At 38.1% G+C, this 23138-nt stretch overlaps 1 protein-coding gene across 3 annotated transcripts in view; it reads right to left on the bottom strand.

The window, feature by feature from the left end:
* LOC139710840 (cryptochrome-1-like) overlaps positions 1 to 20686 on the bottom strand; it is a 54756-nt gene extending 34070 nt beyond the window's left edge. For 2 of the 3 annotated variants that reach the window (XM_071622760.1, XM_071622762.1), the window contains exons 1-3: positions 20178 to 20198; positions 2812 to 2979; positions 647 to 786 (exon numbers count right to left, since the gene is read on the bottom strand). In XM_071622760.1, the coding sequence (XP_071478861.1) occupies positions 647 to 786; positions 2812 to 2941 (270 nt within the window). In that variant the 5' untranslated portion in view covers positions 2942 to 2979; positions 20178 to 20198. Of the gene's footprint in view, positions 1 to 646; positions 787 to 2811; positions 2980 to 20177; positions 20199 to 20291 lie in introns of those variants that run through there. The other variant, XM_071622761.1, reaches the window with a different exon arrangement.
* Between the last annotated feature and the right edge of the window lie 2452 nt (positions 20687 to 23138).

Genomic DNA, 23138 nt, shown 5'->3' with positions numbered 1-23138 from the left:
CCTGTGTTTTGTCCCTTTCATAGCACAGCTGACACGGCTTGGTAATGATTAAGCACTTGAATAGACAGTGTACATTGTACTTCAGAGCCTCTTTTCTCTTTACATAGTTCACACTTTTCCAGAGTGTGTACTTTCTTTCCATTATTTAGGTAGGTTAGGGGAGTTCATTTGAATTGAGTTACACATCATTTTACAGTTTAGAGTCTGCTCTTCCAGTATCTGCCCTTAACTAAAAATCCATATCCAGCAAATTTTTGTCGGTTTTGTGATGCAGTGTTTATATAATATCTGAATATCTTGGTTCCCCTTTAACCAAAAAAAAAAGAAAAAAAAAAGAAAAAGAAAAGGAAAAAAAAAAGATAAATAATCTTAATCTTCTGATCGTGATGGCAGACAGAAGGTTGCATGATAACTAGTGTATAGTTATTTGTTCAAGCTTTAAAAATAATTGTGTGCCTCTGTTTTTATTAGATATGAATTCATACATATTATCATTGTAAAGTATGACAAGATTATGATGCACTACAGCACATCTGTACAAATGTAAGGGTATCATTTTATTTCTGCCTTGCTAGTTTGCCTACATATAATTTTGTGTGTTTTCTTAAACACTTTTTATCTTTACAAAGCAAAGTGGCAAACTTACTACAAATAACTCTCGAAAGATGTCACAAGGGTCTCCTTTGAACACAAACAGCCTTCCTCCATGATTTTTGAACTGTTGGTCGAGATCTTCTAAGCTGTCATGCAGAAATCTCCAGCGGTTGAAACCTGATGTCTTGGTGCCTACAATAGAATATATTGTAAACAAAGTTGTAAATGATGCCAAGTTCAATAATATGGCATGACAAAAAAGTTGGCATTAACTGTTACAAATTTAGACTAAAGCATTCAAAACACAAGCAATATAAACAGTGAGTTGTTTAACATAGCTCAAAATTAAAGAAAAGATATTCAATAACAGCTTTTTTATATTGGTGAATCTTAAGAGTACATAGCCTTTAGTATACTATGACACTACATGTACACCTTTTTTTTTGGGTGGAGGGGGGGGGGGGAGGCAGTTGTCTGATCTACTGAGTTTAGAGATCTACAGTGTAAAAGGTTTAGTTTTTCATGGCAAACACTTATCACACACAATTTGGTTTCCCCTTGCCCGCTCCTATATAGATCTGCCATTGAACAAACATGCACCTACAGTCATCAATCTAAGTCGTAGCAGTACACTGTAAAGTTGATCACTTCTGGTTCTAGAAAAGAAGACTGCTCAAGAGTCCCTGATCTGGGGTTTTGTCCCACTCCCTTCCCCTTTCGCTCAGGTGCATTAATATTCCCTTTGTACAACAGACAAGTAGCATAGATTTAACAATTTGCTTGACTTAGAAAATTACAGTGTGTATAAAACCACAATACTTGTTCAGCTGAATCTCCTCTCACAATCTTGGCAAGTCCCAATACTTTCAATTACACACTATAGTATTATCTGCAGAATTCTGCACAACATGTGGGCAATAAGCAGTGAGCTATTTTTGTACATACAGTATATTGGGCTGTATGCATAAAAACTAGCAATTGCTTGTGCTAGGCTTTTGCTTGAATCTGTAGGCATACAATCAAGCAATTGCTTGTGAGCAAAAGCTGAATTTGCTAGCAGGCACAAGCAATTATTGCCTGCTGCCCACAAGCAATGGCTTAGAGACCAAATGTTTACTTTAAAATGTCTGCATAAAACAAACCTCTTATTTGTTCTTGCTAGCAATTACGATTTTCCAAGCTCTGTAAAATGAGCTTGAGCTTTGGCTGAACTGGAGCGTTCTCTTTTATGCATCATTTTCATATCCATATTACGTATAAAGACCAAAGTTCTGCAGGAGTGGTAGGGTATGATTGCACAAGCAATAGCTCATGTATACAGATTCTATAAGCAATTGCTTGAGCTAGACCTTTTGCTTGTACTTCAAGCAATTGCTAACATTTACATGTATACATATGGCCCATTGTATCGATATATTATCTCAATCTGTCCTAAGATCTTCATGGGATGTCTACATTGTATATAAGATCCTGTCTCCATGAATTCTTGTGTCAAAGAAGGTGAGAAGTTATTAAAGTGATCGGATCTCGACTTCTTGAACTCAAGAAGAAGAGAAGGCAAGTTGCGAGATCTTGTCTTTTGACTTCCTGGGTCCAAAAAAGGGAGATGGTGCGATGTAAGATCTCATTCTCTCAACATCTCATTTTGCCTTCTTGCCTTTACGGACAAACGGAAATAAGATGACAAGATCTAAGTTCGCGAAAGTAAGGAGACATGATCTTGTATACCTCACCTTCTTAGACATAAAAGGTTGAAACAAGGCAAATGCCAAAATGTGTCTCTCCCATTCGCGTAGAAGAAATTAATGTTTTTCTAACTCAAGGAAGTTCATTGACCCTGTCTATGACCTTTGACCTTGTGGTGACTTTCAACTCCCCAAGGGACATTTACCTGCTGGACAACGGATGGACGACAGACGGACGGACAACGGACGGACAGACGCGTAGGCGATCCCTTAGTCTCCCCTCACCTCCGGTGGGCTCGCAAAAATGATAACTCATATCTCCCTTTTTGCCTTCTTGGACCTGAGAAGTTGCGATCTCGGATCTTGCCTTTCTGGACTCTAACAGCTCGAGTTGTATTTATAACCTGCTGCATGTTGAAGCCCCAAGTCAGAACACAAAGAGTGACTTTGATATACTGAGCTGATATGGATCAATGCCTTTACATGAAGCTAATACAGTTGTACAAGCACATTTGTAAAACCCAAACTGTACCTGCCACTTCTCCATCAAATATGAAGACGGGATAAAACTCGCTCCCTAATGTCATTCCCTCCAAAAGGGCTGGGTTGTCATGGAGACGCAGACCAAGACGAAACCAATGAATAGTAGCTCCACCAGGCATTTTGTCTTCTGCACTTGTAAAATTGATTGGGAATAAACCTGGGATGGAAAAAAAATATAAAGGAAAACAAATATATCATGTGTTGTGTAGTCACCAGTCTTTGGGTCTTAAGGGAATGAAATATAGCTCACTATTAATCATCACTACAAACAAGAAAACAATTATCATCATGGTAATAGTTTTCCAAATCACTATCATCATTGTCATGAGTTATTGTACAATTGCAAATGACAACTAACAACATTATCATCATTACTTTTAAACTGACCGTAAAAGTGAAAGAATATGACTGTGATTATCTTGAAAACTGCTGTAATGAGACTGCATGAAGAAATTGGCAGTCAGCTGCACAAATTACTTTTATTTCTTTCTTTTTATTTCTTGCAGCCCCAAATACAGTCAAACCTGTCTATAGCGGCCACCCAAGGGAAAAAACAAAATTGGCCGCTATAGACAGGTTGGTGGCCATTTTGAATTTCAATACTTGCCTTTCATAATACAATGCATCAGAAAATATGGCATATTATTAAAACTAGAAATGTCGCTATGGCGACTGATGCCTCCGCCATAATGCATGATTCTCCCAATAGGCGTATAGTACAATGTCTTCACAATGTGTGATCCATGACAGTTTCACGTAACTGGCAAAATATTGAAATGACAGGTTTGTCAGAAATGTCTTGAACTGGGTTTGCTTTAATTTTCTAAGAGTGCAGGTACACATATTTGGGGAATTGAGAATTTTTACTTGAATTCTGACAGACCGTTTTATAAGTTTATGCATTGAGTAATTTCCAAGGTATGAAGAAAGAGTGTAATGACGGTACAAAATTGATTTTTTTTTTTTTTTTTTTTTTTTTTTTTGGGGGGGGGGCATTGAAACCTGGCCTTTGACCCTTAACCTTTGACCTTTGACCTTCTGGCTGGAAATTTCCAAGAGAATCTCCATTAGGTAATGCATGTAATAAGTTTTGAAACTAATAATGCAAGCATTGCATATACTAGTATATGAGGGAAATAGTAAAATTTTGAGGAGTTGACCTTGACCTTTGACCCCTGACTATTAACCCATGACCCCTAAATTCCCTAGATAATCCCTGCCAGTCAGTACATGCGTATGTACCAAGTTCCACGAAGATACATTAAAACCATTTGCAAGAAAAGTGATATTGCAACATTTTCACCTAATCTTTGACCTTTTGACCTTTGACCTTATGACATGAAACTCTCTCTGGAGAATCTTTACGCAGTAGTACATGTCCACACCAAGTTTCAAGAAAATACCTTTGGGCATTGCATAGATATGGGGGGAATTGCAACATTTGTAGCATTTGACCTTGACCTTTTGACCTTTGACCTCTTGCCAATGTCACTAAAATCATATCAACTAATTGTCCCATCATACATCATCCTCCAACAAAGTTTGGTGAAATTTACTCCATCCAGTCTTGAGTTATCGCGTAAACGGATACAATTTCATGATTTGACCTTGACCTTTGACCTTTGACCTTTTGCCGATTTCACCCAAAATCTAATCAAATAATTGCCTCATCATACTTCATACTTGGACCAAGTTTGGTAAAATTCCAGTGAATATTACTCAAGTTATCGCGTAAACGAAAGCGGACGGACGGACGTACGGACGTATTTTGTACGGACGTACGGACGTACAGACGTACGGACGTACGGACGTACGGACGGACGGACAACCCGAAAACATAATGCCTCCGGCACCACTTCGTGGCGGAGGCATAAAAACAACAACAACCAGCAAATAAGTTTGCATGTTCAGCTATTATGGGGATTTTTGTTGTACAATTCACTTCATTTTATGTTTTTTTTTTCTTTGCCTCTTCTGTTCTTTTGATTTAAAAAACATAAACTTTCGGGCCCGAGACCGGAACTGCATGCTCTGGTTCGTACCGGATTGCATGAACTGGACTCAAGAATGCCGAGTTCGATGGAGATTCATGATCATGTGTGAAGCTTATGTTAACAACAAGCAACACCCAGACAAGTATCAATATTGTCCTAACTCAAAGGGATTTAAACACTAACTAGCCAGCATTTTAGTAAAATTCTACGATGTTATTAGGAGTTGTCTAATTTGCCTTTGTAGCATCTATTCAGGGCAGCATTACTGAATCCCATATCTAATCAAGGGTCTATACTAGTCAAAATAGTGGTAAGATGGCTTTTCATGGCAAAGAGCTGCATTAATTTTGTCAATCGTGTCTGTGTGATTGTGACTGAGCTAGTAATGGCTCCTCAGCTTTGATCCTTCATTACATCACTCAGATTGCCCCATGCCAAAGCAGACCAGTACATTTTTCTTGTGTTACAGGTCACATGAATGCTGTTCAAGGCTGCAGCATGTTTACCATTCTGAGTGAGTGTGTAATAAAGAGACATTTAATGGTATTTTGGAGTACATAAAGTATGCACATTGTACATACAATGTACATACAAGTACAGTGTATCTACTCCAAAATTTAAGTGAAAACTGTAACATTTATGTTGTGAACATGTATAATTTCTTCAACATGCACAGCATGCAGTGTTTTTAATTTTTTCCCTCCCAAACTCAAATGTTTTCTAATAAGGGCTGATTTTTTGATTCACAAAAAAAAAAAAAATAAATAAATAAATATGAGGGAATAGAATAAGTTTTTAACAAGTGAATATTCCAGAATTTTTCTTTCTACTGAAAACTCAGAAATTTTCACAAGCAGATCCAGGGACATGTGATGGGGTGGGGGGGGGGGGAGGGGAATGGAGGGAACCAAATTGGGCCTAATTTTCACATCAATGAGCAATTTTGTCATAAAATTTGGCAGTCATCATTACCAAGATGACAAGATACCGTTATAAAAATTAGACACCATGCCCCAATCTCCCTTGGGACTTTCAGAGGACCTAAGAATCTCCAAATTAGAGAATCCTGAAAAAAAAAAACATTAAAAAGCCTTCTTCTTTCGAACCTGAGGTACAGTGTACTCTGAGTAAATACAGCAACTTTATAGTCAATGGTAGATCAAGGGTTGGCTACATTTTAGAAAAGCATGGTGCCCATTCAAACACATTGAGATTCTATTAATGGTTTGGTGAAAATCCATTACAGTATGTTGTTTGCAGCAAAAAGATAAAAATGTACAATTTACACTGTAGGTCCGTATTTGGATCCGTATTTGGATCCCTTCCCAGCCATGGATCTGCAATGAACAAACTTGGAACTAAAGTCATCAATGTACAAACTCACAGTATCAACTTTGCTTCATCACATCTGGTTCTAGAGAAGATTTGTTAATATTCCTTAATGGTGGAGGGGGATGGTATTTGTAAATATTCCTAAATGGTGGAGGGGGATGGGGATTAGGCCCCTTAATGGCCCCCAAGGGGAGCATGGTGCCCAGTTGAACAAACTGAGATGTCAACCCCCTGGAATGCTATCTGCTTAGTTTGGTGGACATTCATCAAGGGGTTTTCAAAAAGAATATGAACGTGTACAACGTACGTCCCCATTTGGACCCATCCCACCTCACTCCTGCTGGGTCGGGGGGGGGGGGGGGGGGGAGGGGGGCACCCTTGAGTCTGCCATGAACAAACTTGAAACACCAGTCATCAATATACTGACTCATTGTATTAAAGGGAAAATCCAGTCCAAATAAACGTTAGTCTGATAAGAAAGAGTAAAATATTACGAGTTCAACTGTATAAATTTGATGGAAATCGGATGAAAAATAAGGAAGATATGAAATTTCGCTATTTTGGGGGGAAACAGTTCCTGAACAGTCAATATGAATATCAAATGGCAAAGTGAGCAAGTCATTCCCTCACAACTTACCATATGATACATAAGTTTGTACGTAAAATTGTGAAATTTCCTGTTTTTAATTGAAACACAATCATGCCCAAGGCTCATATCTTCAATACACCCAACTGATCACTATTCTGAAGTGATTCAACCAGGAATAACATCATGTTTCAGACTTCAATAACAGAAACATTGAATTTTTGTAATATTTTTGTACACGATCAATGCAAAATTGTGAGGGTATGACATGATTAGCTCACTCATTTGCATAATGCAAACCCACTGTACAAGAACTGTTTTGGAGAAATTATCAAAACTTCAATGTTTCATACATTGCAACTTCCTTATTTTTCATCTGATTTTGGTCAATTTCTTACCATTGAACTTGTATTTTTTTTTTCTTTTTTATCAGACTAACTTATACTTGGACTGGATTTCCTCTTTAACTTTATACATGTACAACGCGTGTAGCTCAATCACTTCTGGTTCTAGAGAAAATCTTTAAAGATTCCGTACTGGGGAGTGTGTTGGGCCCCCCTTGGGCCCCCCTTGGGACCCCCAAGTGGGGCATGGTGCCCATTTGAAGGAATTGAGATTCTATCCAACTAAGGGTGTGTTTATGCTCAATTTGCGAAGGCAGAATCTGCGTTTTGAAACGCTGATTCAAAACGCCGTTCATGGGAGCACTGTTTATGCTCACTTTCTTCCAGTCTTGGAAAGAGCGTTTGCGATTGCTTCGCTGACCTCAGCAGAGGCAGGTCAAATTGGGGCCCACGCTGCGATCGGTGGCCTGGCCTGGAGAGAGCAGCTAGGAAAGACATGCGTATGCACAGTACATGGGAAAACTGCACAGGCCAGGGTAGCTGGCTGGCCGGGCGTGCGCTTTTTCACCTGAACCGGAAAGGCGTTTAGATGACGTCACTCTAAACGTGTTTAGAATTGCTGTTGCAGGCTTTCAAGCGGGATAATGTAAAAAAGTAGGAATAAAGTAGGAACAGAATCTCTAAGAAAGTAGGAAAAAGTAGGACATGAGAGGGAAAAAGTAGGACATTTGAGAAAAAAAGTAGGAATAAATCAGGACATGTGCAGGCAATTTGGAGTAGTTTTCGTCGAGACTCACCAGAACCCTTGATGTTACATGTAAATCTGAATTTGTACTCACAACCCTGCTGCCTCAGCCTCACTTTTGCTCCTGGGAGAGCCTGAAAAATACAACAAAGGCAGACATTCCTTAGAACAATGTCAGGAAACAAACAGAAATGCATGTTCAATCGTACAGGCAATATGAATCTGCATAGAAAAGACATCATTCTGTGATTGACATGAACACCTACCATTGTGACCCTGCATAGCAACACCAACAAAAGTCACTCGACATGGATTTTTAGTTAAGGGAAGATTCTAAAAGAGCAAACTTTAAGCTTAAAAATGATGTATAACTCGATATAAATGGACTCTCCTAACCTATCCTAATATTGGAATGAAGCACACACTCTGGAAAATGTGAACTGAGTAAAGGGGCTCTGAAGTATAGCGTCTATTCAAGCGCTTAATCTTCATTAAGCAGTGCTAGCTCTGCAATGAATGGAACAAATACTTAGTAACAGGATGTTAACCGATGGAGCAGCAACAATGAAGAGATTAACAGATTAAGCTTTGCATGCTTTATTAACACATTCTGTAGATGATCAATGCCAACTTTCAGAGCAGTAGCATCATCCTTCCTAAAGTTATTGCAGTTGAAAGTTAAGAGTATGGACAGTTTTTTTTTAAAGAAATGAAAAGAGGCCTCTATGAGAAACACCTAATCACACTATTCTACCAAAAAAGTGTTCCAGAAAAAGATTGCTAAAAACACAATTTCCTTTTTGTTTTATGATCCTAAACTTTAGTATAATATAGAAGAAGACTTGCTCTTTCAGAAAATATGAAAAACTCGAGATTGGCTGGGTTGGCCCATATCACCTATTTTCAGTCCTAACACAAAATCAGTGTGTAAGACTTATTGTTGGTTTTGTGATGCACGGTCACATAATCTTATCATCCCACAAAATATGTCATAAACATTCCATGATGTGTAAGTTATACACTAATGCCAAAGGTATGTTGTATACTTCCATAATTAAAAGATGGCATCTTTTATCTACAGTTATTTGAATGTTTTGAAGTTGTGAAGACATGTGCTTCATTTCAAAATGTGAAAAAGAGTGGAGATAAGGATATTTGACAAAATCAATTAAAAAAAAGATGACACTTTTATCTCCATTCATTTAAAGTTGTAAAGATATGTTTCACTTCAAAGTGTGAAGAAGACTGGAAATAAGGATGTTTGACAAAGCTATTCAAGTAATGCTCAAGACTACTATGCTTTCAAGTTCCAGCTGAATGACCATGAGATAAGCAATAGATTAACTTTCCAAGAGACCTTCAATTTCAAATCCATGTAAGCATGTAACATGTGTTCAAACATTTTAAAATAACAGGAGAATTTAAACTACTTATATGTGGCAGTCAGTATTAGTCTCTGAGAGCATGTGTTATCATAATTTCTGGCAAGACATGCATGAAGAATGGATTGTCTCATGACAGTGAGGCCTTACAAAGTGAAATTAATAGTGGGGTAGCTTAGTGAAATTATCGTGACACGGCGGACAAAAGCATGATTTTTTCACCAAAGGTACTTCATGATGTACCTTCTCAAAAAATAGGGTGCTCCAAAAAAATTGATGCCGGGAAGGAGGTCACAGGTCAAAGGTCAATGACCTTTATTTGTGAAATAGGTTTTTTGGCTATTTCTCACGTCAGGAATATCCAATCTGGATAAAACTTGGCAGGTAGAATATTGAGAACAAGTGAAATATTTTGACTGAATTTGGAGTGAATTTTCCTAAGGTCAAAGGTCAAAGGTCAATGAACTTTTTCTAAAAATCATGTTTTTGTTTAGTTCTCCAGGTAGGAAGATTCAATTTTCACAAAATTTGATATGAACGTTATATAGAAGGTACCAAGAGTATAAAGCAGGGGTCAAATATAATTGTTGATTTGTACGTTGCCATGGCAACCAAAAACTAGGGTTTTTAGTTGAAGTTAGTTACAGGAGGCTATTTTTCAGTTTGGAAGAGATTCCATTTGAATAGGTACAACTGATCGACGGGATGTATAGAGGTTTGAAATACTTTTGATTAGTGTTAAGTGGTATGTTGCCATGGCAACTACATATATAGATTTTGGTTAAACTTAAAGAAAACTTTAGAACGTCCGTGAATTTGAAGAGATTTCCATCACGGTTGGTATAATTGATAAACAAAAAGTCGCCAGACAAAGATTTTTCACCTTCATAGCATGTGGGTTGAGTGAATGCAGCAACAATAAAAGAACACATCAGTGAGAGTTTGAGGAAAATTGGACAATCCGTTCTAAAGTTATGAATTTTTGAAGTTTCTGCTCAGTCGAGGCTGGATGAGAAGACTACTGTACCTTGTAATGTCACATGTGTACAACGATATAAAGAATGAATAAAGAAAATTCAACATATTTTCACTTTAAAAAGGATACTCGACTTCTTTTTCAGAAGGCAGGGGGATTAATATTACCCTTAATATATGTCAGTAGCAAGTCAAAGAAATGTGAACTTTATAAAAAAAAAAGTATGGTTTTGTGAAATTCTCTTTTTATTTTCCTTACAATGTGCACATGTGACATCATACACTGCAGTAGTCTTTTCATCCAGCCGCGACTGTGCAGACATTTTAAAAAATCTTAACTTTTGAACGGATTGTACGATTTTTTCCAAGCTTTCTGTGATGTGTCCTACTTATATTGTTGTATTCACTCAATCCACGTGCGCATGAAGGTGGACTTGTCCTTGAAGGACAGATTCTGAAAGAGCAGACTCTAAGCTTTAAAATGATGTATCACTCAATTCAATGGATTCCCCTAACCTATCTGAATGATAATACCGGTTCTGAAAAGAAAGCACACACTCTGGATAAGTATGAACTGAGAAAAGAGGCTGCATTGTCTATTTTAGCGTTTAATCTTTACCAAGCTGTCTCATGTCATTATGTTCGTCTTTTCTTCCCCCCTCATATTTTCATTCGAGTTTGTCATTATTAATTTTGATGATAAGAATGATGCCACAAGGCATTGTTTCGTAAAAATGCTTCAACTGCTCCTTCAGGTCCAAAATCTACATCAATATATATAATTTTCCTGATCTCCTCAACATTTTTCCAAAAATAAAGCATACACCTTTTATGCATTGAGTGCTCCTTTTTGTGGACAATTAAAGGCAAAAACCCAGAATTAGTGCTTGAAAATTATTCTTAAGTGTGAGTTACGGATAGAAAGAACCTCTGTAAAAAAAATGAATCTGTATAATCAATGTTAAGTATTGTTAATAACACAAAATGTGAACAATATTTTTTATAATAACATGTTTCCAGACTAAACTATCCGCATTTATGCTTTAATGAGAAAAATACTGATATCTCCTTATATGTTTGCTTTGATTGCAAAAACTGTATATGGTAGGATGTCTTGTGATACAACAGGGGGGGGGGGGGGTATTTCATGAAGCAGTTTGGTCGGATATTTTTCTGACAAACTGTTACAAACTACAGAAATCCTTGCATCTGATTGGCAGAGAGCAAATTTGTCCGACAACTTGTCGGACAAAATGCTTCATGAAATGCCCCCAGACCTACACATATTATTCATGAAATGTGATATCCTGAAATTTTTTTTCAAGTCACTCTCCCAAAAGTATACATAGGACCTTTAAGTTTTTCTTGTGTTTGTTCCTGGCAGATTACTAGTACACTAACGCTCCAATCCATGGTGACCTAACGGGAATTAAGGAAATTAAAATAAATATACTGAAAACCAAAACTACAGATACCGATAACTTTCTTCTCTCCCCACCCCACCCCTTCTTTTTGGTTTCTTGATATACTAGTAGATCTAGCTGACTTTGATAATTGTCATTATGTAACATCATCTTCAATTGACAAGGCGATAAAACTTAACAATCATAATTATGCTGCTGGATTAATGGGGTTAGTTAAACTATTGTTGTTTTTAATGTACCATACTTTTTCCTCCTATCAATCACAATATGTATTTTGGGTGGAATGTATTTTGACATAAAGCATCATTGAATCAACCGCCTTTGGGGTCGGGAATTTTGTCATTATATTGTGATTTAGATTCTGCTCTATGCCGATTTTGTTTTATTTTTATCAACTTTGTAAACTTCCCCATAGACTTCGTTCACCAGCCAACTACATCCCACCCCCTTTGGATAATGTGCACCAATCAAACATTGCTTTTACTTTTGAATAACATGTCTATACATAGCTATCAGACCAAAAATATTCAAACGCTTTGATTCTTTATGAGTGAAATTACAAATATTAACATATATTCAAAAATATTCAAATTGTCTAAATTCAACTTCATCTGTAAAAACAAACTTTTACCCTTTTTGAACATTTGAATAACCCCCATAAGAAATAAGAAACATATAGAGAGGGGAAGTGCGGACTATAAAAAATTCTTACGGGATCCGGGTAATCCCTGCGCTAATATGGAATTCACACAATCTTGGAGGAAATGGGTTAAATTTGTTTGGAAATATGTAGGGCAATACCCAAAAAACCTAAGTTCTCAATGGAATGTGCAGCTCTTCTACTGGTAAACTAGTGGTACTGGGAGAAAAAATGAGCTGTGACATATGTCCTACACCTGGTTCAGTCATTGCCCAAGATTTAAAGTATGTGAGCCAGAGTCACATTTCACTCTTTGCCATTTCTCTACAGGAGGTAGACAGTACTAAAAAAAATCCTTTACCAGAAATAATATCAAATCATTTAATGAAAAGATGCTTAAGAAAACTGGACTGTTCCAACACACCTCCCTCAGGTCTGCAACACAGACTAAACCACCTGTTACCATAGGAAAACCAGTAAAAACGGTGTATTATTGTAAACATGCACATAATATGTCGTATTGAGGGTCTGAATTTTAAGACTAGCAACCATGTACATCGCATTGCATTGTACAGAAACCTGGCGAATGCCCTGTGTATAGTCTTTGAATTCAGACATTATTGTTATGTACAAATTAAGGGTATTTTCTCATTTTTTCTGTTAGCAGATTTCTTGGAGCACCCCCTAATTTTGATCCTCATATATATACAAATGTCTGAGGAAAAAATCACACTTTTGTCCGGCGTGTCACGATTATCAGTATATTTGTCACTAAGCCACCCCACTATAATACCTACCAATGCATTAACATCCCTATTTTGCAAATCCTGGCCCACTACAAATCTACACACTCAAATACTGTGAGTTCATGGCACAGTGTCCACCACTGAATTTCCAGAGATATCATCTTGGTATTATCATATGATATAGATGGAAGCATATTAAAGGCAAGCTCAATTTGAAACACTTTAACCAATAGGACACAAAACATCCAAAGAGAGAGACAGAAAAAAAATCAAATACTTTACATTTCAGTATCAATCAGGGAAATGTAGTACTGTCACATGTAGAGTAACAGAAGACTAAATATAACCAAATTACTCCACTTTATAAAAGTGAGGAGCATATATGCATATCTGCTTTTTGTTTCTTATTGTCTGTAGTCTTACTGACTTTATATGTAGCAAACACGACTATTTTTGATAATTTTCTGTAGATAACGAATATAAATCAGTTTTCATTTCTTTGGTGTTCTGTAGATGATAGATTCCATGTATTCTTGAATGAACTTACATTTGTTAATCTAGAAAGAATGGTAGAAACTTATCATTCTGTACTTTCCAATGATTTCTTACTGTTTGCAATTTCTGCCAAATTCACCGCGGATAGTTAATAATTTTTTACATTCAACTTCTTTTCAGCTCATCATGACCCTTTTTGTTGAATATTCATACAGCTGTTTGATCTTTTTAGGAAGTTTCTCCATTTTGCAATATCATTCCAGGCACTTTTAAGCTCATTCAATATTCTTGAAATCAAATTTCTTCATATAATTTTGAGAATATCATATCCTTCAGCCTTTGAAATTTTACAAGGTTGAGGTTCTGCTTTTCATTCTCCAGATATTTTGCTGGCTCAGTATTTCAGCTTGTCAATTTTATAAACTACTCTTTACAAGATCTGGGGAATAAACAGTGACTGTCATTATCATTTAAGTCCTTGCCAGCTTCTCTGATTTCTCAGAAAATTCCAAAATTAACAAACTGTTTTGGTCATTTAAGCAAATACACAATAGATGATCTGTATATTTACCATGCAGTTCTCATCCCCCCTTAAATAGAGTGTATTTGTGTCCTTTCAATTTTGATATTCTCCACTGTTCTTTTGGTTTTCACCTTCAACTTACAGCTTTGTATGTTGACACAACTGACATGTTACACATCCATCCATTCACTTTTTGTAAGAAGTTTCCTTGTCTCACATTTTACCAAGACTCTTTCACATGGTTCAATATTTTGGGTGTGTCACTTCAAACGATACATCACACTTTAATCACTTTCATTAAGGGATTTCTGTTCTACCATTTTCTTGCATCTTGTTCAAACTAGCTGGATAATAAAAAGATGTTCAGCCTTAACTAAAATTTGCAAGATCTGTGGAATAAAAAGTCGTCATGGCTTCTAATTTTTCTGCAAGTTGCTTCCTCCAAACTTAACAAACTGTTCTTGGCGGTTCAATTTAAAACATTCACACACTTGCTCTTGTTTGGGTTTTTTCAGGTATGCTTCAGATGGCTTTTCTCTCTATATATTCCTGATAGTTCTGTGTCTTCAGGAAGTGGACTTCAACGTCTCATGGTTTCAACTTCAATCAATCTTTAAACGATAGTGAAATATTGTTTTTGTGTTTGTTTTCCTTGAAGTTCCTCCATCCCCTGCTTACTTCTAAGTTCTTTGAGGTAATGTATGTCTTACCTGTGATACAATTCAACCTCTTAAACAATACTTCTAAGATGTAAAAAGCCATCAACTTTTAAGATTGTCCATAAAGAGGTTTCAGCTCTCCTATTAGTCTTTATCTTTCAAGATGGCTAAGTAATTACTGTTGTTCTCATTCCTTGTTCACAATTTGTGGGATCTGTTAAATACACATTTCTCCCTGTTTATCTGATTTGACGTCAAATTCTACTTTTAAGTGTATGGCAAGCTTACCTGGTAATTTTGAGCGATGATGAGAGCTGGTTCAGCACTGCTCCAAGTCCTAGGCTGCAATATCAGTGGTATCAATCACATAAAGGTCTTCACAGGAGCAAAAGCTGAGGCTGGCAGCAGTCTTGTGGTTGATTGGATTGTGTTGTCCCTCTTTCATGTTGAAGATAGAGGCTCTCCCCATCGGTAAGAATCTGCAACTAGAGTCTACTCATCATTTCTGAATATCAATTATTCAAGTAGCCTTGCACCATTTTTTTTTTTGCGGGTTTTTTCACCAAAAAAGTAGGAAAAAGTAGGAAAAAGTAGGATTTTGAGCAAAAAAGTAGGAAAAGTAGGACAAGCAGTAAAAAAGTAGGAAAAAGTAGGAAAAGTAGGAACACTTGAAAGCCTGCTGTTGCGTTTATGCTTCCCCGTCAAAAGTGATTAGTCAGAAGCGCCAATCGTAAACGAACCTTTTTGTGCGTTTTGGATCGGCGTTTTGAATCAGCGTTTCTATCGAAGTGAGCATGAACGCAACAGCGTTTTGCACTAATCACGTTTCAAAACGCTGATTCTGGCCCGAAAAGGGGAAGCATAAACACAGCCTTAGGATGCTACATTTGTACCTGCTAAGTTTAGTGAGACGATTCATCATGGGGTATCCACGAAGAAGATGAAAATGTACAATTTAGGCCCCAGGAGCCAAAAACACTACGCTCATTACCTTCACATCAATTTCAAGACAATGACCTTTCTTTTCTTTTCTTTTTTGTTTTGTTTAAAGGCTAAGGACTGGATCATTTCTTGTTCTAGTCGCATCTCACTTATAATTCAATCCCTCATTAAGAGCTTTTGCAATACTCAAAATATAAAATTATGTCAAGTCATTGTTTTAGTTACCAGTTGAGTACTTTACTGCAAAAGGTAAACTATTTGTTTGAAATGAGAAATTTTGACCACCAACATAATGCATTGATTGTCAAAATACAGAACAAGGGAGTGCATTTCAGCATTAATACAAGTACTCTATGTTTTTCAGTGAGTAACCTGAAAGCAAGTACCCTCCCACATGACCCTCATTTCAGAAACAAGGGCACAGGATTTCTTTTGAACACGCTGCATACTGTTATGCATGTACATGTATAAATACTGTATCTTCAGAATACACATGTTCTACACAAAACTGACTGTACAATGTAGATTGCCTCATGCAACACAATAAACTAAAAGAATAAATGTTAATAACCCTTTATATACATGTATTTTTATGTTTTTTAATTTATTTCATTTTTCATCTTTTATTCTTTTACTATTATAATTTTTGTTTTTACCAGGGGGAGATCATAAAATGTATACAGTAAGATGTCTACATGTACTCCCTCTAACTGTACGAACATTACATGTAGATACACATATTTGCTTGACATCAACAAGCACAAGGTTTACAAATCTCACAACACAAACTTGCATCACACCACACCAAACATAAAATACAATTCTCTAATATGGGCTTTTTGTTTAACAAGTTTTTTCTTTTGCATCTACATTGTAGGTGTATGTACATGTACATACATGTGTATGTTTTGCATGCGATGAGTTCATGACTTTGGTGATCACTGGTGAATTTTGAAAACTGCCTACAGACGTAGTTATGCGTAGCCCAATGTCTAAATCTTATGGCCAAATAATGTAATTTGCAGTATTGCTAATGACCCAGGATTGAAATGCAATGACACGCACTTGCACATCATACACAGATCACATTTCACAACCTAAACTACAGCTGCATTTATATACCGCATGTATACTGTACAATGTGAGTGGGTCTCCAAAGTCAGGTAAAAGTTGCATAATTACTGTTAGTTTTCAAATTTTCTACAAATTTTGGAATAACTTTACGGCAGTGCTGTGTGCATACAGGTCGTACATATTGAACTGATAGCTGCACTACTGATACTCAGTGTACATGTACATTGTATTTCTTGTAAGATTGTATGTGTACAGTGTACCTGTACATTTTGTGATATCATGTGCAACAGACTACCATGTACACTGTAGGTACAGTAGGAACTGTAAGTCTGCTTGAGTACAGCTTGGCTCTGAGAGCTTCAATTCAATCAATGGAGTTATTCCGTAGTATTTACGGTAGTGTGTCTCAAAGTGTCTTGTACTATACTTTGGAGACTCAAATGTAAGATTGTTTGGATTGTGGAATATTAACATGTACATGTAGGTTGAGTTTGCACATGTTTGAATATCATTTGCAGTGCGAATCAGCAATGGCATCCTAGTGCGCTAGCAGCGCACGAGTACAATACATTTAAGAATTCACTTTATTTTATAATGAAACCAAGCAACGGCCATGATCAGGCATATTATAATGCAAACTTATAACAAGTGTGAGCAGACACTTGTCCATTCACAATGAATGATCAGCTGATGTTCTCAACAGTGCGGCATCCAAGCCAACAATATTACATGTACATACATACATAGTAGCAACTGGTTTCTTGGCTAGTAGTTTGAAAGTAAATACACACTGAATCAGAGATTCCTATGCAATGCTAGCATGAAATCACAACCGGAAGGCGAATTTCCGATGTTATTTTGGCCGCAAAAAAGTGGTTAATATAAAAAAAGTATTTAAATTTTGTAACTCAGAAAAATGTGAATGGGGACACAAAACACATTTTTTTTTTTCCACTGGAATTTTGAATTAATAGTAAAGAGTAAAAAAAAAAAGAATTGACACAGCATCAAAATTGAATGTTCGTGAGGACAAGAAATTGCTTTTCTTCTTTTACTTGGCCAAATGACCAATGACTTTATTGTATGGGGGAAGCATAATTACTGTTACATTGTATGTACCATGGACACTGTACAGTCCATGGAATACAGAAAAAAAAATAGAAAAAAAAAAAGCATCTAGATTTCGACTATTTTATGCAGACTATCGAGACAACATGGTGGGCTGTCAAGTGCATCCTTAAAGAGGAAATCCAGTCCAAATATAAGTTAGTCTGATAAGCAAAAATAAAATATTACGAGTTCAATTGTAAAATTTTGATCAAAATCGGGAGAAAATAAGGAAGTTATGACATTTTGAAGTTTCATTAGGTTTTCAGGAAACAGTTCTTGAACGGTCAATATGAATACAATGTGTACATGTGCAAATGGCAAAGTGAGCATGTCATCCCCTCACAACTTGCCATATGCCTAGTTTAGTACAAAATTCTGAAATTTCCAGTGTTTCATTCAAACGCAATTACCCACGAGGCTCAAATCCTGGTATATCTCAGAACTGATCACTATTCTCAAGCTATTCAACCAGGAATGATTAACATCATGTTTCAGACTTCAATGACAGAAATATTTGATTTTTGTCATTTTGTTGTACATGATCAATGGAAAATTGTAAGGTTATGACATGTTAGCTCACTCATAATTGCATATATTCATATCCACTGTTCAAGAACTGTTTTGCAGAAATGAGCAAAACTTCAAAATGTCATAACTTCCTTGTTTTTCATCTGATTTCAAATTTTTACGGTTGCACTTGTAAGATTTTACTCTTTTTATCAGTCCAACTTACAATGTATGTTTGGACTGTATTTCCCCTTTAAGAGTTAAACCAAGAGCATTATTGTGACAAGACCTTATATTTTGAATTTTAGTGAAAATCACACTGTTGGGTAATACCCTTTAAAGTGATGTCCTGTCCAAATCCTAGCTGTCATATAGAATATGCCCGAAATGAAGCCACACTAGCATACCAAAGGAAAGGCGATCCCATTGAATTTATTTGAAAAAAAAAGAAAAAGAAAAAGAAAAAGAAAAAGAAAAAGAAAAAAAACCTGTATCAAGGTTCGACCTCCCATGCCAAAATTTGACCACATGCAAAAGTATAGGTTTCTACAATATATAGACACCCCGTTTGCGGCAGGCTTTGTACAGGGTCCCTATAGCTGTATGTGAAGCAGGGGCCATTTCATTCATCAATGAAAACGCCCAGTCAGGTAACACTTCCCATAACACTTGCGACTAACTCCTGCTTGTGCTCTAAAAGTGGGACTAAGCACACATGACCTTTATGCTGTTTTATTGATGAATGAAAGAGCCATTGCCAGAAAAAAGGCACCCTGCCGCATACTGGTTTATTACTTGTACTCATGTACATTGTGAATTCACAGTATGCAAAAACTGTTTTACTTTGCACATGAAAACCCAAACTATAAATCCAATTAAATTTATTCTTTTATTCATTATATTAAATAGAAATTAAAATCAAATGCAGGCTTACCTGAAATCCCGTCTCTCGAGTACCGGTACTTTAAAACATGCTTGTACAATGTACCTACATTGCGCAGTATCGCTGTGTGTGTGTTGACCATCACGACACTCAATGCGCGGAATCTTCATGTGTGCATGTGCGCAATAGCGTTGTAACAAGCGACGAGTTCAAAACATTTCCTTGCGTGGTTAATTTTGCGCGACTTTTCATAACATTTTTGCGTGATGTCAAATTCGCGGTTCAACCTCAAAGCGTGAAAATAAAACCACTGCCAAAGAAACCACTTTTACAGTAGGCGATTATTGACAGAGAGCTAGCTGCAGCCACGGCAGACTGTACAATTGTACGTGGAATGGGTCTATCCAACCGTGGTAAAAATCGGCAAAAAAATTAGTTAGATCTAGGCCTACCGGTAATCTGGATCTGGATCTGGATCTGGATCAATACTTGTAAAACGAGGAATTTTCGCGTGCACTTTAATTTCGCGAATTTCGCGAGCGCCAAAATTCGCGAAATTAAAATGCACGCGAAAGCTTTTGTCTACACTACATACATGCATTGAATGCCAGTAGCAATTCGCGAAAATTTCATGCCACGAAAAAGGCTGTCGGCTCCAATTCGCGAAAATTTCATGCCGCGAATATATCATGTTTTACAGTACACTGCTGGACCAGGTGCAGGTGGTATAGTGCAGCAGGGAGTTTATTTTAATTTGTTTTAATTACTTTTATGGAATGTAAGACAAAGAGAAATGAGGCTATTTTCTTCATGATAATCATGATAATGATGGCAGGTGGCAGGGTCTACGTTACAAAGTAGATCTTAAGTTTTACACTGCGTGAATATGTGATTGTTGTTATTGTTATGTAGCTGCATCCATTTGTAATTTAGATAACATTACAATTGTACATCATGATCGAGTCAGTGCAGTGCTAATAATGCCTGGGCTTACCTGTAACTATCGTACGTAGATCTACTGCAGTTTACAGTGCCAGTAAGAGCTGCTTCTATTGCTGAAGAACAAATTGTGAAGCTTGCTGATTTAGAGTCTAGTAAATTTACTAACGTTAGTAGTCAGTGCACACAGACTTCCAACTGAACGATAATGTTGATTGATGCCATGGTGAATCGAACGGTGAAACCGAAAATGGGCCTCTCCACTGCACTTGAGCTTGGCCACTTCACTTGTTCTTCTCCTCGCGGGGCAAGGCAGGGAAGGGTCCTGGATCGCGTCCTGGGAGGAGCTGGGCCGCCGAAGCTAGTTTTATACAGAACGAACTTCTGGTGCATTTAATGGCGAGTGGATTACGCTCTCGAGATCGAGTCTGCAGGTCAACTCAGCTCGTAGTCATAGACAGAAAAATCCGTCCGTCCAGAGAAGTCTTTTCTTTTTTTGCGGCTCTCCAGAACCGGGGATTCCGCGAAGCCAGGAAGCAGTCTCCGCGGAACATAATCTCCGTGTTGTACTTGTATGTAGTGTTCTATACAATCCCCGAAGACAGGTGGATGCTAAGCCGATCTTTCGGTCAACCTCCAGCTCACGCTCCCTCAGTACATCACAACACTGCATAGCTAGTGCGCTATGCAAGTGATCCAGTCGTCGCGACGCGCTTAACGCGTCGTCGGTGTGTCATCTTTGCAGTGTTGTGTGCGAGATACTGCGCTGCACGTACCGTGCGTGCGTGGAGATATGGCGCAGATTGTAACCAGCGAGCCGACGCGAGCCGACCCTAACATAACATGACCCTGATCACCACGACCCGAACCCTCGACAGCTCGACCGGCTCCAGAGCCAGGTCGGGCTTCCGATCACCCCATGCAGTACAGGGGCCGCGGAACGTTTTTCAGTTGGGGGGGGGGGGGGGGGGGGGCTGCGAAGCCCGGGGGGGGGGGGGGGGGTATCGAGGTCAAACACCCCCCTCCCCCCCCCCCCCCGCTTAGACGCACCGGCGTAGCCTGGATAATGATCTTGTGATATTGGGAGGGCGGCGGTTACCAGTACTATGCGAGGGAGCCAAGCGACCGAGCCCGAGCAAGCGGAGGGAAGGGGGTGGGGGAAGGGTGTGGGTGGGGGATGTTCTCCCTCCCACGGGGAGAACTTTTTGCATTTTTGATGTTGTAAATGGTGCAATTTTATGATTTTTTTTTTTGCGTCTTTTATCGACTTGAAACCCCCCGCTTACACGCACCGGCGTAGCCTAGATAATGATCTTGTGATATGGGGAGGGGCGGTAGTTACTATGCGAGGGAGCGAAGCGACCGAGCCCGAGCGAGCGGAAGGAACGGGGGAGGGTGTGTTCCCCCTCCCACGGTGAGAACATTTTGCATTTTGATGTTGTAAATGGTGCAATTTGATGCATGTTTTACCGTCTTTTATCGACTTGAAACCCCCCGCTTACACGCACCGGCGTAGCCTGGATAATGATCTTGTGATATTGGGAGGGGCGGTGGTTACTATGCGAGGGAGCGAGGCGACCGAACTTTTTGCATTTTTATGTTGTAAATGGTGCAATTTAATGCATGTTTTTCCGTCTTTTATCGACTTGAAACGGCCCACTTGTTTAAGGTAGCAGGATATATTGATGTGGATTATTATTGAACAATTTGCCTATAAAGTGGTAGCATATAAATAAACTTCTTGAATTAAATTATTGTTACAATTAATTTCATGAACGTTGTCTGTTAAGCAATCAAACAGAAAAGGCATGCTCACGAGGGTGTATATACAAAAGGGATATTTCTCCTCCCACACGAAGGTGATTTTACATTTTCAGACCTGAAATTCAGCGATCTGGTGCAAACTTTTGGTGCAATACTTGGATTTTTTTTTCTAGCTCCCCCAGCCCCCCCCCAAAAAAAAAATATTTATGGAAATAATTTCGACTTTTTTCAGGAAAGTGTTAATAGCAAAATCACGGCATTTAGCTCTTATTCCGCGTGTGCATCATCTGTGTGTCTGTACAAAGTCTAATGAGGTGGGGGGGGGGGGGGGTGTGGTGATCGAGGGGAATGCCCCCTCCCACTCGACGGAGCTTTTGCGTTTTTAAAATCAAGATAAAGCGATCTGAAGCACATTTTTTTTGTGAGAAATTCGGGTAGTGTGATTTTCCCCCGATTTTTCCCCTTGCTTTTTTTCTTTTTTTTTTCACGATCCAAAAGTGTGTGTGTGTGTGTGGGGGGGGGGGGGCTGCAGCCCCCCCCCCCCCCCCAGCCCCCGGTTCCGCGGCCCCTGCAGTATAACAGTTTCAATTTATTTTTACAAACATTTTCATGAATTTTAGTTAGCATTTACTACAGCGGATCCTGAGGGGAGCGCAACGAGCGTGTGCCTTCCTTTACTTTGTGTTAAAACAAAATAAATTAAAAACTAGAAATGTCGCTATGGCGACCGATGCCTCCGCCATAATGCACGATTCTCCCAACAGGTGTATAGTACAATGTCTTCACAATGTGTGACGACAGTTTCACATAACTGGCAAAATATTGAAATGACACGTTTGTCAGAAATATCTTGAATGATCACTTTCCTTGAACTGGGTTTGATATAATTGTCTAAGAGTGCAGGTACACATATTCGGGGAATTGAGAATTTTTACTTGACTTCTGACCGACCCTTTTATAAGTTTATGTATTGAGTAATTTCAAAGGTATTCAAGAAAGAGTGTAATTACAGTACAAAATAGAATTGTTGGGGGGCATTGAAACCTGGCCTTTGACCTTTGATCTTCTGGCTGGAAATTTTCCCAGAGAATCTCCATTCCTTATAGGTAATGCATATATCAAGTTTTAAAACTAATAATGCAAGCATTGCATATACTAGTATATGAGGGAAATAGTAACATTTTGAGGAGTTGACCTTGACCTTTGACCCCCTGACTATTGACCCATGACCCCTAAATTCCCTAGATAATCC

Source organism: Diadema antillarum, unplaced genomic scaffold (assembly GCF_040938485.1).
Source record: "Diadema antillarum isolate AM-2024a unplaced genomic scaffold, OU_Dant_1.0 seq00001573_RagTag, whole genome shotgun sequence".
Lineage (NCBI taxonomy): Eukaryota > Metazoa > Echinodermata > Echinoidea > Diadematoida > Diadematidae > Diadema > Diadema antillarum.
This window is presented reverse-complemented; position numbering and strand designations above follow the sequence as displayed.